At 41.4% G+C, this 16,667-nt stretch overlaps 1 protein-coding gene across 5 annotated transcripts in view; it reads left to right on the top strand.

Annotated features, from left to right (window-relative positions):
- The window catches only part of NR3C1 (nuclear receptor subfamily 3 group C member 1), a 117,909-nt gene that overhangs the window by 1,141 nt on the left and 100,101 nt on the right, over positions 1 to 16,667 (top strand). For 2 of the 5 annotated variants that reach the window (XM_077897691.1, XM_077897687.1), the window contains exons 1-2: positions 981 to 1,522; positions 3,934 to 5,145. In XM_077897691.1, the coding sequence (XP_077753817.1) occupies positions 3,950 to 5,145 (1,196 nt within the window). In that variant the 5' untranslated portion in view covers positions 981 to 1,522; positions 3,934 to 3,949. Of the gene's footprint in view, positions 1 to 980; positions 1,523 to 1,785; positions 2,158 to 3,933; positions 5,146 to 16,667 lie in introns of those variants that run through there. The other 3 variants (XM_077897689.1, XM_077897688.1, XM_077897690.1) reach the window with 2 other exon arrangements.

Genomic DNA, 16,667 nt, shown 5'->3' with positions numbered 1-16,667 from the left:
TGTGAGCGCCCTAGCAGGGAGGGAGGGAGGATGGGGGTTGAACTTGGCAGGCGGCGCCTCCTTCTGCCGCCGCCGCCGCCGCCGCCGCCGCCGCCTCGCAGACTCGGGGAAAGGGTGGGGGCCGGTCGCAGCGCGGGGGGCGGGGGGCGGGGGGCTCTGCTTTGTAACTTCTCTCCCGGTGGGAGAGCGCGGCGGCGGCGGCCGTGGGGACCCGCCCCCCCGCGACTGCCCCCCGGGCCTAGAGTCTGTGTGCGCCGACCCCCTTCGCTGCCCCCCAGAGGGCGTGTCTGGCGGGCCGGCCCCGCAAGCGGCCGACACGCTGCGGCACCGTTTCCGTGCAACCCCAGTAGCCCCGCGCTAAGTGACACTTCGTGCAACTCGGGCCCGGGGCGGCGGCGCGGACCCCCTCGCGGCGCTGCCGCGGCTGCGGGCCGCGCCCCGGCCCCCGGCCCCCGCCCCCGCCCCGCACCCCGGGCGGCGCGCTGTCACCGCAGGGGCGCCGCCGGCCGTGGCCGCCCAAGGACCGGGCCAGCTCCGGAGTGGGTCGGGAGTCGCGGAGCTGGGCGGGGGCGGGAACGAGGCAGCGAGAAGACAAACTAGAGAAACTCGGCTTCCCTCCCAAGCCCGCCCCGGAGAGACCAGGTCGGCCCCCGCCGCCGCTGCCTCTCCTGCTTGCGGGGGGTGGCGGGGCGGGGTGGCGGGGTGGCGGGGCGGGCGCGCAGAAGCCCCGCGCGCTCTGGGGCGGCGGCCGGCAGCCCAGTCCCGGGCGATGCCGGGGGCGTGCGGGCGCCGTCCGGGCCGGGGTGGCGGGGCCCCCGCGGAGGGCGTGGGGCGGGGGCTGGGCCGCCCCTGCAGTTGCCGAGCGTCGCCAACAGGTTGCACCGTTCCCCGCCGCCGCGCGGCCCCTCGGGCGGGGAGCGGCCGGGGGTGGAGTGGGAGCGCGTGTGAGCGAGTGTGTGCGCGCCGTGGCGCCGCCTCCGCCCGCCCCCCGGTCGGTCCCGCTCGCTCGCCGCGGCCGGGCGGCCCTTTCGCGTGTCCGCGCTCCCTCCCCTCCTCCTCCTCCTCCTCCTCCTCCTCCTCCTCCTCCTCCTCCTCCTCTTCCTCCTCCTCCATTTTGCGAGCTCGAGTCTGTGACTGGAGCCCGAGGCACCACCCGCCCGTCGGGGACGGATTCTAGTGGGTGGAAGGAGACGCCGCACCCGGAGCGGCCGAAGCGGCGGGCGCCGGGACGGAGGACGCGCGCCGGAGAGCCCGGGCTCGCGGGGATCGGCGCGGGGCAAGGGGCGCGGGGCGCGGGGCGGGGGGCTGGCTTGTCAGCCGGGAAATGGAAGACTTTCTCAAATAGGGGCTCTCCCCTCCTCCCCCCCCCTCCATGGAGAAGGGGGCGGCTGTTTACTTCCTTTTTTTAGAAGAAAAAAAAAATCTCTCCCTCCCGCTCCTCCTGCTTTCACACGTTAAGTTGTTTATCTCGGCTGCGGTGGGAGCTGCGGACGGTGGCGGGTGAGCGGCGCCCCTGCCCGAGGTAAGACGTGGGGAGGGCCGGGGCCGCGCGGGTGCTCGCTGCCCCGAGGTGCGGGCCGGGGCCGCCAGGCCGGCTCGGGGGCCGCGGCGGGAGCCTGCAAACTTTTATTAGCCTCGGGGACTGGGGGTGGGGGCTGGCGAGGGGCCGGGTGATGGTGACGAAAGGGCCGCGCGCGGGTGACAGCGCTGGTCGGCCGGCGTCCCCGGGTCGGGCCGAGGGGGAGGAACCCGAGCTCCCTGCGAGTGGAGCCTCCTGGAGCTGCCCCGGGGCTTTGGCTCCTCTGACTCCCTGGCGAGGCACTCTGGCCTCTGCGCCCCCAGGCCCCCTGTCCCTGTGCTCGCAGGGGGCCGCCCAGACACCCGTTTTACGGTGAACGCCGAGCCGCGTTTGAATTCTAGCCGGCCGAGTATTTCCACTCCGCCCTAGTGCGCCCGGGCGCGAGCAGGGTTCCTGTCGGGGCTCCAGCGCGTCTCCTTTCTGGCGGGCGCGCGGGGTGCGCGTGTGCGTGCGTGCGTGTGTGTGTGTGTGTGTGTGTGTGTACACACGCAGGGGGCTGACAGCCTGCAACTTGGAGACCTCGGCCAGGGCTGGCGTTATCTGGTAGAAGTGGGCGTGTCGGAGAAAGAACTCAACAGGTCTGGACACGTTTCTCTTTTTACCCCTGCACTTTTTTCCTCCCCGGGGAGAGGGTTTGTTCTTGAGCGCTTGGCACCATTGCGCGCCTGACGCGCAGAAGTGGCCCCTCGTAGAAAGAGACCTTCCCCCGCCGGAATAGTTTCCTGGTGCGATTTTTGCCCGGCGCTGGTTTTGACGTGTGGGTCTGCGGGCCGGGCCACCGCCGCCTTGGAAAAAAAAAAAAAAAAAAAAAAAAAAACGCTTCTGACCCCCTGGCGTGGTCCCTGGAGGCTCATTAATGTGACAGCTATTTGCAGTTTAAACTGGGGGCTAAAGTCGTTGCAGGGCTCCTTCGGGGGAAGTATTGTTTTGGTTTCGGGTTTGAGGGCAGCTGTCAAAGCGGCGTGGAAATTCATTTGGGCTCCATTTGATACCTTGTGTTTAGAGATCGTTATCAGATCAACGCCGCGGAGGGGCGGGGCGGGGAGGTGAGCGGTCTCCCCTCCCGAGGTGCAGAAGCAGGCCCCCCAGCCCTCCCTCCACCTGGATCCCACGCCGCTCCCCGGGAGGGCAGGTGAAGTTTATGTCCGGGATGGTCTCCGTAGAGCAAAAGTTTCTTTTCATTAGGTAGGATCGGACTATGATGTCCTGGATGTGCTTCTCCGAGTCTTCACCTGCCTCTTAGAACATCCTGATGATAAACAATATACTACGGACCTAATACTCCTGAGCACAGCCTCCGAATGGGGATTGGTGAAGGTTTAGAATACAGAGAAAAGGATTCTGAGCATTTTATTGGCTGTCGTTTTACCTGGGGTTATATGAACGTGATTTTACAGTTGTGGGTTTTTTCTTTTTAACGCTTCGTTATTTGGAAAGGGGGAGAAAAAAAAAAAACCCTCAATTTAGAGGTAGAATACCGTCACATCCTGAGGGTCTCAAGCGACTTAAAAAATAAATGTCGCTTTAGATTCTATTATGTTGTAAGGGTTGAGAGAGCTGTGTATTTGTTGTATTTACGCTAAAATTGTAGGGAGAAGCTACTGCACGTTGTATATTCCTTTATAAAATCCAAATTATAGTCGGCCTATATACAACATAATCCATTTGTTCTGTTCAAAATTTGAAGGCAGGCATTTGAAACAGACACGTTCAATAAGAAATATGGGTTAAAAATAAGAGCGTTTCTTAGTGTATTGGAAGATCATCATTGTTTATTTTTCAAATAAAATGTGCATGGTTTACCAGTAGATTGTACCAAAGGTTTGGATGTGTGACTAGCAGGTAGGAGGGCAGTTTGTGAGCAGTTTGAGAGAGAATTCTATCATAGTATTTATCAAATTTTATGTGTTTTGGTTCTCAGAAAAGCAAACAGCCTTGACTGATTGAAAGGAAGTAGGAATTTTAATGATAATACTCTTTTTTTATGAAATACTTTGACATCAATTTGAACCTTTAGAATAATCAGATGTAATGAATTATAATGTCTGTGATTAACAAAGTTACAGTTCTGTGAGTGGCAGGATGAATAGCCAAGCTTAGTTTGATACAATTTTGCCCTCAGCTGTGCAATTGAACTGCATTGTTCTTTTAAATGTGGCACGCTGAATAGAAGGGGACGTGGCTTTTTTTATTCCGGAAGACAGAAACTACTCTTTTGATAACAAGGAATTAGATTCAGAGTTAACTAAAAGGTTCATTTAACAGGCTGTTACTAATCAGATCACTGAGATAATGTGACTTTATAGCTTATTCTGTTCCCCCTCTTTTCTTTCCCTTTTTTTTTTGCCTGGTAGCTGATGATAATCACTGATGGACTCCAAGGAATCATTAAGTCCCCCCAGTAAAGAAGAAATCTCTAGCAGTGTGCTTGGTCGGGAGAGGGGAAATGTGATGGACTTCTATAAAACCCTGAGGGGAGGAGCTACTGTGAAGGTTTCTGCGTCTTCACCCTCACTGGCTGCTGCTTCTCAGTCAGACTCCAAGCAGCAAAGACTTTTGGTTGATTTTCCAAAAGGCTCAGGAAGCCATGCACAGCAGCCAGATCTGTCCAAGGCAGTTTCACTCTCAATGGGATTGTATATGGGCGAGACAGAAACCAAAGTGATGGGAAATGACCTGGGATTCCCACAACAGGGCCAAATCAGCCTTTCCTCTGGGGAAACAGACTTTCGGCTTCTGGAAGAAAGCATCGCAAACCTCAATAGGTCGACCAGTGTTCCAGAGAACCCCAAGAGCTCAGTGTCTGCTGTTTCTGCTGCCCCCACAGAGAAGGAGTTTGCACAAACTCTTTCTGATGTGTCTTCAGAACAGCAACATTTAAAAGGCCAGACGGGCACCAATGGGGGCAACGTGAAGTTGTATACCACAGACCAAAGCACCTTTGACATTTGGAGGAAAAAACTCCAGGATTTGGACTTTACTTCTGGGTCCCCAGAGAAAGAGGCGAGTGAGAGCCCTTGGAGATCAGACCTCTTGATAGATGAAAACTGTTTGCTCTCTCCTTTGGCAGGAGAGGACGATCCATTCCTTCTGGAAGGAAACTCGAACGAGGACTGTAAACCTCTCGTTTTGCCGGACACAAAACCTAAAATTAAGGATAATGGAGATCTGATCTTAGCCAGCCCCAACAGTGTGCTACTGCCCCAAGTGAAAACAGAAAAAGAAGATTTCATTGAACTCTGCACCCCTGGGGTAATTAAGCAGGAGAAACTGGGCCCAGTTTACTGTCAGGCAAGCTTTTCTGGGGCAAATATAATTGGTAATAAAATGTCTGCCATTTCTGTTCATGGTGTGAGTACCTCTGGGGGACAGATGTACCACTATGACATGAATACAGCATCCCTTTCTCAACAGCAGGATCAGAAGCCTATTTTTAATGTCATTCCACCAATTCCTGTTGGTTCAGAAAATTGGAATAGGTGCCAAGGATCTGGCGATGATAACTTGGCTTCCTTGGGGACTTTGAACTTCCCTGGTCGGTCGGTGTTTTCTAATGGCTATTCAAGGTAAGATGAATGCTTTCTATTTCTTAAGAATGGATTTAAAATGGATTGATAGACTTAAATATTGAGTGATTTGTGTGTTTTCCAAAGACTCCTTTGATTTCTCATGTGACTGAGTATAAGTGGTCCTTTGAAAGTAGGTACGGCTGAAAGACAGCCTAAGTGGTTTATCTGTACGTTAAGCATTTCTCTGAAATAACGACATTTGGTAGTTGAACACTTTATTTAAAAATTCAAAATAATGTTGCTCATTAAGTTATCTTGAGTAAAAAATTACATAAATTCAAGGGGGGTTGATACCTAATATTTTGATTGTGTTCATTGATGTGTTCTTAAAATACGCTTTTACTTTAGAGTGAAAAGTAAAAAGCTGTGTGCTCTATTCATTCACTTGTAAAATATTAGCTTGAGGAGGTCAAAGGGTTAAAAATCAGAAGGTCTAACAATGAGCCTTTTCTTCAAACTGAACCTTCTGTGGAAGAATTTGAATTTTGAGATTGCTAAAGCAACGCAGTGAGCAGTGTACCTGACCGTAGGCTTAGACGTGGGACTTGCCCAGTGGCGACTATGCTAAACTGACCTAAAAGTACACAGTTGTGTCTGCTGTTCAGTCTTGTTAAGAAAGGAATTGGTGACAACATAGTACAAAACAAAATCTGATTTTGAAAAGTTCCTACAAGTTCTCAGATAGATATGTGTTGGCCAACATTGTGAAGCTTCAATTCTCAGCTGTCATTTATTTGATTTGTTTCTCTGTATTCTTTTTTTCTCGGTCATTTCCGTTTGACCTCAAAAAGGTCTGTTAAAATGGAATTACCAGGAAAAGGTGCTAAATTTAGATAAATCTTTTGATTGGGGTTAAGTTCTCTACCCTGTACACCTGTTCCTAATTCAGATAAAATACTGAGTTGTGTATCACATTTTAGGTGTGAAGGAAATACAAAAATGTGATTGTAGAGACACAGGATTGATTAATAAGTGGGGTTTGTTTTTCGGTTTTTTTTTTTTTTTTTTTTGAAAGGCATAGTAGTAGACAGTGATTTAATCTGTAGGTGAGCTTCTCAAGGTTTTTTTGTTGTTGTTAGTGTTATTCATTGTTTCAGCAATTAGTCAATGAAGATTTTCTTTAAAACTCTCTAAGATGCTTTTTCTTTTAAACATATATCGGAAAAAAAAAATAAACATATATCGGAACACTCACTTGTTTCTTATATTGTCTTTAAGGAGGAAGGTTTTCTTGTTGGGAGAAAAACTTTGAACTTAGATTTAGGCTATGTTCTATTCCTTTTAAAAGGCCTGTTTCTTATCAAAAGACTTTGGTTCTTGTGTAACTAGTAATCTATTATTTAATAATAATCTTTTATTTAGAATACTACAACTTTTTATTGTTGACATTATGAATGAAATGTTTTCAGTAAGGAGAGTTGAGATGTTATTTTATAAATTGCTGTGTTTAAATGTTAAAAGACATGCTGTGTTTTAAATTTTTCAATCTCAAAATTTTGTTAGTGGAATTAATGATTCAGTTGCTTGGTTTTCTTAATGAGTATAGTTGAGGACATTCCGGGTGGCTCAGTGGTTTAGCGCCGCCTTCAGCCCAGGGCCTGATCCTGGAGACCCTGGATCGAGTCCCACATCCGGCTCCCTGCATGGAACCTGCTTCTCCCTCTGCCTGTGTTTCTGACACTCTCTCTCTCTCTCTCTGTCTCTCATGAATAAATAAATAAAATCTTAAAAAAAAAGTGTAGTTGACTCGCCTAAGCTATCTGTAGGAAACTCACACTAATTTATAAAACATGCAATGGTACAAAGAAACATACCTCCTAGGAAACTTTTAGGAGATTATTAATGCATTTTCTTCTAATAATCACTATGGTACTGTTTTTATTTTTATTTTTTTTACTGTAAAAAAAAGTATAGAACAGGACTTAACCATTTTTCATTCACAGTGAACTTTCATTAAGCCTTGTAAAATCTGGAATCTGGAGCATGAGTCTTAGATGAACATAATACCTTTAAATCATTAAAGATGATTTTAATGCTTTCCATAGGAACTTAAGGCATATAAAGTGTCTTCACTTTTAATTTGAGCCTCATAACAACCACATGGTGATAGGCAAAGCAGTGATGTGGCTCTTTCGAGAGTATTTAATATCCAATGAAATGATGATTTTAATACTGATGTGTGATTTGTAATTATAATCAGTTTGTGTCCTAATGAAAAGGTGTAATATCTTACACAGGATAATTTGCTCATGTTTGAAAATTTCATACCTTATGGCATTAACTTAACATGGAGAACTGTGGTTACCCAGAACAAAGCTTCTTCCAAGTAAATTGAAACAATGTTCCTTTTCTAACCAGCATTGAATCAGTCTATTGTTTCCACACAACAGCCCTGATATAACTAAAATTGGTTGCTTTCTCTTCTGTATATGTTACATGGTTGTAGCTGAACAATAGCTGTTAGCAGTGACCCAAATGATCAACATGTTGAGACCACAACTATGGTGAATACTGACTTTCTGATTTTACATGTAAAAATATTATATACCATAATAACTTAACTTGCATTCCTTTTTTAATTAAAAAATAAATTGTAATTTGATTTTTTAAGCTGCCACCTAAAGTTGCTTTTTCTCAAAATGCTTAAAAAACAACACTTTGTTTTGATAGGAAAGGCACCTCCTACTGCTGTGTCAACATAGGTTAACATTCAGTTCATTTTTATTTGTAAAATTATGACTGTCATAATTGAGTATAGTCAAAAACCTTGTTTTTAAGGATTAGGTTAATTGACAGTAAAAGAGAAAAATTAGTGATATCATACATTTTTTAAATAAAGCAAACTAGCCATACTAACTTTTTAAGTTATGCTTTTTAAGTACTGAAATTCAACAAATTTGACATAAACTTATAACATTGATGAAAACACATTTTTGCACTTAAGCATTAATGGTGAAGCTGCTGAAAAGAGGCAGAGGAGTAAGTGGTTTTAGGTAGAATTAGAGCTTTTATTGGGATTATGTTGAAACTTGAGTGTTAAAAGGTTGACCATTTTGTGAAGGGTAAGGTTATTGAAGAAAAGGAATGATGCAAGATGACTTTGTAAACTCAATCTTAGGAGAGTTTAGGGCTTTGATGTATAAAGCCCTGAAAATTTATGTACATTTTAAACATCTCTCAGTATTAATTGCATCCATGTCCAATTTTATTAACATAATGAATTTGAAGACCTGTATGGTACAAACACAGGATGAGGGAAGCAAATTCTTTTTCTTTCTTTTCTTTTCTTTCTTTTCTTTCTTTTCTTCTTTTTTTTCCTGTTAACACTGTGCTGAATGTTTTCTCTGAAAAAGAGGCATAAGGAAGAGATTTTGTTTTGGTCATGTTTACCCTCGTTTTTTAAAGGATACTATGGTTTATTTCCTACCTTTTGTTTTTCATCTCCTCCCAAAGGTTCTGAGAGTGAGTGTTTCATTGTCTTTTTTGGGTTTAATATTTCTGATACTTAAAGAATTTATGTTAAAGGAGATTTGCTTTAGGTTATTTACATATTTTTAGCTTTATGATGTCTTTTTCATTTTTAACACTTGTATTTTATTAAGGCTGTCTTAGTAAAAGAAAAAAAGATAAAATACACTGTGTATTCAGGTGTGTCAATTTAGTGTGGAATGACTCCAATATAGAAATATGTGATTAGCATGGGTCCTATTTTATTAAAATTACTTCTTGAAATGTTTCTTTGGCTGTTCCATGATATTTGTATAATTGTGATGCTGTTTTGGTTTTGTCTCTTGGTGTTCCAGATACTTTAGTTGGATCATTTTAAATATATCATTGTATGTTTATAAATTTTATGAGTTAGTCTGAAACATACCTTATATAAATGTAGGTTAAGTGCAAATTGTATTAATAATGAAATTCATATGTGGGTGGAGATCACTGTAGGGGCCTTTTGAGATTTTAGTGAAGGAGAGATTGGATCAAAAGGGTTTATTTTAGTGTGAGTACCTAATGTGAAAGAGCATCTGTATTAATTGGTTGGTTATATAAGTCCTAATCCACTCTGGCCTGCAGGTGATTGAAATAGCCTAGTTGTTAGGAAATCTTAATTTACATTACATTTAAAGTAAGTCTGGGGCATGTTTCTTAAAACATTTTTCTCTTTAAAAGATCACACCTAGTTTTAATTAGCAGTAAATTCTCTTTATGTACTATGTACTGCTCATGTGAACAAATTAAATAAGCATTCTGATAATTGTATCAGGTAGTATTTACAGGTATTTGCCGTATTAACAGGCACCTGCTTCCACATTTCTGAATCATGGAGAGTACATATTGGTGAATTGTGTTGCACAAGAGTTCAATAAAATTTTTTTTTAGATTTTATTTATTTATTCATGAGAGACAGAGAGAGGCAGAGAAACAGGCAGAGGGAGGAAGCAGCTCCATGCAGGGAGCCCGATGCAGGACTCGATCCCAGGCCTCCAGGATCATGCCCTGGACTGAAGGTGGCACTAAATCGCTGAGCCACCGGGGTTGCTTGAATTTTTTTTTTTAATTAAGCTATTAGCTGGGGAAAAAAATCAATTCCGGATTATTGGTCCTTCAGAAAGGTTTTAAAAGCCCATGCTCTTCTTATTTCTGTAGTTTCAGAGAGCCAACCACTCTCATTTTCTTCTGGCTTATTCTGCTTATGTTTTGTATTTCTCAAGTAAATAAAAATATTCCTAAGAATTTCCACTTAAAGGAAAGATCCATTAAGACTTCTTTTCCTTTTCAGTTGATCATTTCTATGCTGAACTGGATTAGAATGTGACTTACTGGAGATTTATATCTTCATTTTATTCATTACAGTATACATTTTAGAAAATATGCAATTTTATAGCAGTTCAAAATGAGTTGTAGACAGTGATTTTCAACCTCCAAACACCTAATTTTGACAGGCTGTCATCTTGATCTTACTGTCATCCCTATGACCCTTAAATTCAGGATTTCCCATGGAGTTTGTGAATTAATGGGTGGTGGGGGCAGGGGAGTGAGAGAGGGAGGAGTGCTAGAAATGTGGAATGGTGAGGGATAAATTTAGAAATATGAAGAATGATTCCAAAAAACAGCAATTTGGATCAACAGTTAAGAAATTCAGAGAACTTTGAGAACTTTGGGATTGTGTTTATGTATGAGGGAGTGCACTAACCACGATTACAATTCAGCTGCTTTTATTTGAGGTGGAAACTTAAAGCTAATGGGTGGCAGTACAGCCCTAACTGTTATAGGGGGGTTATGTTATTGTCTTTTGCTATGCTTCATTCCCTCCAAAAAGGATGATTTTAATGCCATTTACATGATTCCAGCTAAGTTCAGGTTCATATTCGTTCCTTTTAACTTAATCTGCTCTTTAATCAATGAAAGTTGAGTTACTGCAATGAATTTGAAATAATGATCATCTTACATTGATAGAAGCACTTTATATTCACTATTACACTTTATATACACTCTCATCTGACTGTAGAATGCAGCCTTTTTCTTCAGTAATGTATTTCCAGAGGCTGTGTGTTTCTCTGCTGTAATATTGAAGAAATTAAATTCTTATTCAGTGGTACATAGATGGAATAAATGAGGGGGTTCTGCAGTTGCTAGACAGTATTTAAACTATTTGTATTGCAATGTTGGTCTTCAAGCCAGTTATTTTGAATGAAAGTGTGTGTTTCCCTAATTTTATATCTGGCCCAATTTATTTTTTTTACTTTTATTTTTTTATATCTGGGCCAATTTAAATATTAATTGGTTATCTTGGTAGAGCTGTATGCTTAAACATACTTTTTCGGAGTATTCAAATATGAATTTTGAGTGCTTTAAAATACTTTTTGAGCCAGTTTCAAGATATTATAAGATTTGACAGTACCTAATAACGCAGTAAATTTAGTGGAAGTACTTCTTATTTTAAAATTTTTAAGATTTTATTTATTTATTCATGAGAGACAGAGAGAGGCAGAGACACAGGCAGAGGGAGAAGCAGGCTCCATGCAGGGAGCCCGATGTGGGACTCTATCCCAGGACCAGGATCATGCCCTGAGCCGAAGGCAGACGTTCAACTGCTGAGCCACACAGGCGTCCCTAGAATTTTTAAAATTCATTCTATGAGGCACCAAATACATACATGCATATGTACATGTATATATACAGGGAGAGAAAGGGTTAATGATTAATTGCAGCTGTTTAGCCCATGATCTTAAATGAATTTTTATTTTTTTGACTAATACTATGAGCATTCAACTTGAGTATGCTGTATGACATATAGTTTGCTGCAATAAATGTTAACTCTTACTCCTTTTTATAATAAAAAGAGCTTTTCTTCTAGTTGTTTTCGTAATCATCCATAATATTTAATGGTGGCTATTATGAAAGTGTGTTTGATAGCCAATTTTTTTAAAGCTATTTTGAAATGATATCTAATTTAGTTCCTGATTTATTATTTCATGCTGTTGGGGCAACACAGTGACTTGTGACCTTATGATTGTCACATGTCGAACATTAAAGCTTTACCAGTTTGTTATGGACAGATTTTGTTGTTGTTTTAATGTTGTTTTATAATTATTGAGGGAAAGGTCTTCTTTAATTTTATGATTTAAATTGCAATTTAGTTACTTAAAAAAAAACCCTCAAATTCCTTCCAATTTGATTTAGTTACTCAGTAATAGAAATAGCAGAAAAGAACTGTTTAAAAAGATTTTATTTATTCATGAGAGACAGAGAGAGAGAGAGAGAGAGAGAAAACCAGAGACACAGGCAGAGGGAGAAGCAGGCTCCATGCAGGAAGCGTGATGCTGAACTTGATCCTGGGACTCCAGGATCATGACCTGAGCTGAAAGCAGATGCTCAACTGCTCAGCTACCCAGGTGTCGCAGTAGAAAAGAACTAGACTCAAAATCAGAAAGTTCTAAAGCTGAGCAGAGCCAGTCTTTAACCTTGAATGATTAGAGATTATGGAATGAAAGTACTTTCTTGACAATTATAGATGTATTATTTTCTTAACACGTGTGTGTGTTTCTCTTTCTAAAATTTTACGGTCCTCTTAACCTGTCCTTAGTGAAGGAGGCAGTGGGGTGTAGGGAATGACACAGTTAGGTTGGCTATTTGACTTCTTTTGTTTATTATGAAGTACAAGACAAAAAACAAACTGGGATTTGGTATTTTTATAAGAATTAGTGTAGTTGGTGGCAGAAAAGGATAGGTAAACACCATTGTTGGTAGAGCTGGAAAGGTGGAGCACTTGGGTTCTCGGAACTTGTTTTATATGCTAGGTACAATGATTTTAGATTAGAGCACAAAGGCTCTTGAGAGCTCATCTCCCACATTCTCATTTTTCCAGATGAGGAAGTGAGACCCATACAAAATGCCTAGAGAAACACTGCAGAATTAGTTTGTGGTGTTGCTGAGTGTTGTAATTCTTTGTTGTCTAAATTTCTCTATCAGGTTTCTCTTAACTAATATGCTCTCTAGTTATAGAGACTTGAAAGGTAATACAGATTACCAGGTATTTTTATAAAAGTTGCTATAAAATCAACAACTTTGGATTTTGAAAATGTACCATATCCATATTCTTTCTTATATTTTTTTTAACCCTTTCCTCCTCCACTAATGTTGAGTGTGCATTAAGTGGCAGCACCATGCTAAGGGCTTTCTTTGTATGCATTCATCTCATTTAAACTCCTTTGTAACCTGTGAAGGTTTGTAATTCTAGTTTCTGTATTAAGTTATTGATTCTGCTATTATCTATGTGGAAGAGGAGACAGCTGTTATTAACTTTACAGGTGGAAAAACAAGACATTTTTTCCATTTCAAGGAAAAAGAATAGTCAGAAAAACTGAATACTGATCTGAAGGGGAGTATTTATATAAATACTGTGTTAGAAATTTCCAATGGGTCTTTACAAGTTTTTATTTGTCATCCGTGAATCTTTAAACAATATATATAGGAGAAATGGGATCAAGCCTATGCTGTCCTGTGTATGTTGGTAGAGTCACAGCTTTCTATGACATTTTCAGATTCTGTAAAACAGCGTGCCTGGCATTTTTGCCTCACAGGATTTGTGCATGTATGTTTACTTTGAAAATTAAAAACTGGGATCCCTGGGTGGCGCAGCGGTTTAGCGCCTGCCTTTGGCCCAGGGCACGATCCTGGAGACCTGGGATCGAATCCCACGTCGGGCTCCCGGTGCACGGAGCCTGCTTCTCCCTCTGCCTATGTCTCTGCCTCTCTCTCTCTCTCTCTCTGTGTGTGTGACTATCATAAATAGAAAAAAAGAAAAAAGAAAGAAAATTAAAAATATAAAAAAATTTAAGGTGGAAGTTTTCAAGCTCTGCCAAGTTCTCCTGAGTTCAAACCAGCATGACTCTCATTGGCCAAATACATTAGGACATCTGTGCCTGTGTTAGGTGTATCCTGTTCCTCGGTCACTAAGACTTTTGCAGCAACTACTGTGTGCAATCTTCGAAGGGTCATGGATGCCAGTGCCATAAGGAAAGTTATATTGAAAGTTTTCAGGCACCAAGGTAATTGTATTTAGGTTAATTTTGTTTCACTTTTGTTTTTTTGTTAGTTTTTCAGTGCATTCTGTTTATTAGGTCTGTCATCTTAAATTTAATAGCATATCGATAACGTCAGCTACATTCTTAGGTTTTTATTAATAAATGCTAGAAGGTCCCCTTGATGTTTTACTGTCAGTGTTCTTAAATGACGTATGCAAAGATTCATTAAAGTTTCATTAAAAAACTTTAATTTGTCTGAAAATGAGAATTAAATTCTTTAAATTTTTTTCATGTTTATTTAGCAAAGCTGGGCGAAAGGAGTTTCTGACTCTATTGAATACCAAAATTTATCTTAAGTGTATAAATTTTGGGAGGATTATGTAACCTTTTTCTTTATTGATCAAATGGTAAAAACAAAAAAACAAACATTTGACAGATTAAACCAAAGTTATAAATATTTTTTATATCACAAAGAACCAAGTACAGAAACAAGTTAAATGGCAGTTTAAAATGGTAAACATGCCAATGTCAAATATAACTTAAGTTTGTAAGCAGCTTTTTAAAAAGGGAAACAATAAAAAATTTAATTAGAACTTTATGTGAAATTTGTCATCTGGAATCCAGCTGAGTTTATTAAGGAGAAAATGTGACTATAAAATAGATTGATTTTTTTAAAACAGAAACCCAAAATGAATGTTGTATTTCTAAGCCTCCACCTTGAAATGGTATATATATTATCCCTCTTTTGAAATTGCCTTCAGACCCACCATGTAAGCCATAAAAGAAACTGGACTCATTACACTATAGTTAACACTTGAATGTTCTTGCTTAATCAGAAAATTTATTTATTCCTTAGCTTCATGGTTTATCTTTCACCTTTTTTATGTGATTCCAGGTGATTTCAACATTTCCAAAAATTTAGAAATTTAATCCTCTCACACATTATAACATTTGTTTTCATTGAAGTTATTTAAAAGAACCCATGTAGGTATTTCTTTAGATGTTTAAAACTGTTAAATTTCCCTGGAATAAAAGCCTAGCTTCCCAGGGTGACCAGTCTGAAATAGATGGTGCTCAGTGTTTAAGGTGTGATCTGTTTGCTTTAGGCTACCCAGGAGCTTTATGTTAACAGCTTATATATTCCCTTTTGACATAGTACAGAACAAATAGTATTTGCCTGAGGCCTGATTTTTTTCATGTTTATGTTCAAATAAAGTGCCTATTTTTCCCTTAGATTTGAAGGAAATTTACTATAGGTAATATAAAGTAAAGGTAAATACCTACGTGTAATTCCTCATCTCCCAGAATTTAATTTCTCATTTTAATCCTCAATATTTGGAGGAATTAACGAAGTGACAATCGATGTGTCAAGAACTCAAAGTACACTTAAACTATTATTTTTTTTACTTAAATTATTTATGCCCATAAAATAGTTTGAGTTAAAGCTACAATATAAAATTCACATATTCACACATTTTCTTTTATTCTTTATAGCCTGAAATGTCCTGCTCATAGTGAAAGTACTTTAAAAGAAAAAAAAAACACCAAAAAAATTAAGAAGCAAATTTTGGTTGTCACTATTTTCTAAATTTAGTCATGTTTATTATTTACAAAATGCTAAAGTTGAAGTAGATCCCAGACTTTGAAGTCATAAAGATGCATGCAGTGGCATTTGTAATAGGATATTCCTTTTGTAACCATTCTGTTACATTCTGTTTTCCTATTAGGTAGAAAATGTTCCTTATCAGTAAGCACTTACAGTGGTCTGGTGTTGGTGCAGTCTACTAGATTTTAAATATAAGAAGAAATGTTCTTTAAAAACATAGGTGAAGCAGTTTCTAATTCAGTGTATTAGGGACGAGTGACCCTTTGATTCATAATGTCATTTAATAGAACTGCACAGTGCTTTGGAGCTACCACAGACCTATTTGAAAGAGAAAACAGTAAATGAAGCTGGAGGGAAAAGCTAGAACTCAGAGGCCCATGGAAAAGGAAAATGAAAGTTCTAAATTCCAATTCCAGCATCCGGTTAAATTTGATATTTCTGTGCCTAAGTGCTTCTGTATGAGCACTGGGAAATATATAAGCAGCCTAGCTACACGGTGTTACTAGGAGGAAGAGCTACAAAGGCCTGTTCTGAGAAAGGAATTCTTGAAATGGGTGGAGTGGGAGGTTAACTTACATGGTCTCTAAGAGCCTTCCGACTGCAGTAGCGGCAACAGACGTTTATGGAGCTAGGCACTGGGCATACAGAGACGAAGAAGACAAAAATCTCCAGCCTCACACAGCGGTCTGGTGATGTTCTGTCCATCACCAGATCCCTGTACCTCTTTCATTGTCCCTTTCCCCAACCCCTGTGCAATTGGCTTTTCGAAATGTACACTTGGAGGAGGTTAAATTTTGCCCCAGAGAGGCATGACTGAGACTTCATAGAGGAAAGTGTGGATGAATGGGAAACAGTTGATTCTGTTGTTTAGGGGGGAAAAAGGGTGGGTGGGTGAGTGGGGGTGATAACAAGGAGTCTGAGACAGAAGAAGGAAAAGATAGAACAAATGAGCTCATCAGATGAGGACTGTGTAGTTAGGAATGAGCCAGCAGATTTCAGTCACTTGTGGAGGAAACTGGTATGTACAGTCTGTCGTTCTGTGATACAAGATAGGGAGAAAACAGGATTTTCACCCTTAACACATGGCCTATGGTTATGCACCCTTGGTGTTAGACACCTTTTTTCTAGTCACTTCAGAATATTGCCTTATGCTCTAGAAGCATAGTCCTCTTTGGGGATCTCCCATGAGCCCACACTTGAGGAATTTTTGCCTGGAATCTTCTTTCCCCAGATACCCACACTAATTCTCTCTCTTTATTTAGGTCTCCACTTAAATGTCAACTCCCTAAGAGAGACTTATTCAGATGGCTCTGTGTAAAATAGTAGCATCTTTCATATGCTGTTCCCTTGCCTTCCACGTTTGAGTGATTGTGTGTGTCTTAGCT

Source organism: Canis aureus, chromosome 5, assembly GCF_053574225.1.
Source record: "Canis aureus isolate CA01 chromosome 5, VMU_Caureus_v.1.0, whole genome shotgun sequence".
In the NCBI taxonomy this organism is placed as follows: Eukaryota; Metazoa; Chordata; class Mammalia; order Carnivora; family Canidae; genus Canis; species Canis aureus.
The sequence above is the reverse complement of the archived record's forward strand: the minus strand, read 5'-3'. Positions and strand labels throughout refer to the sequence as shown.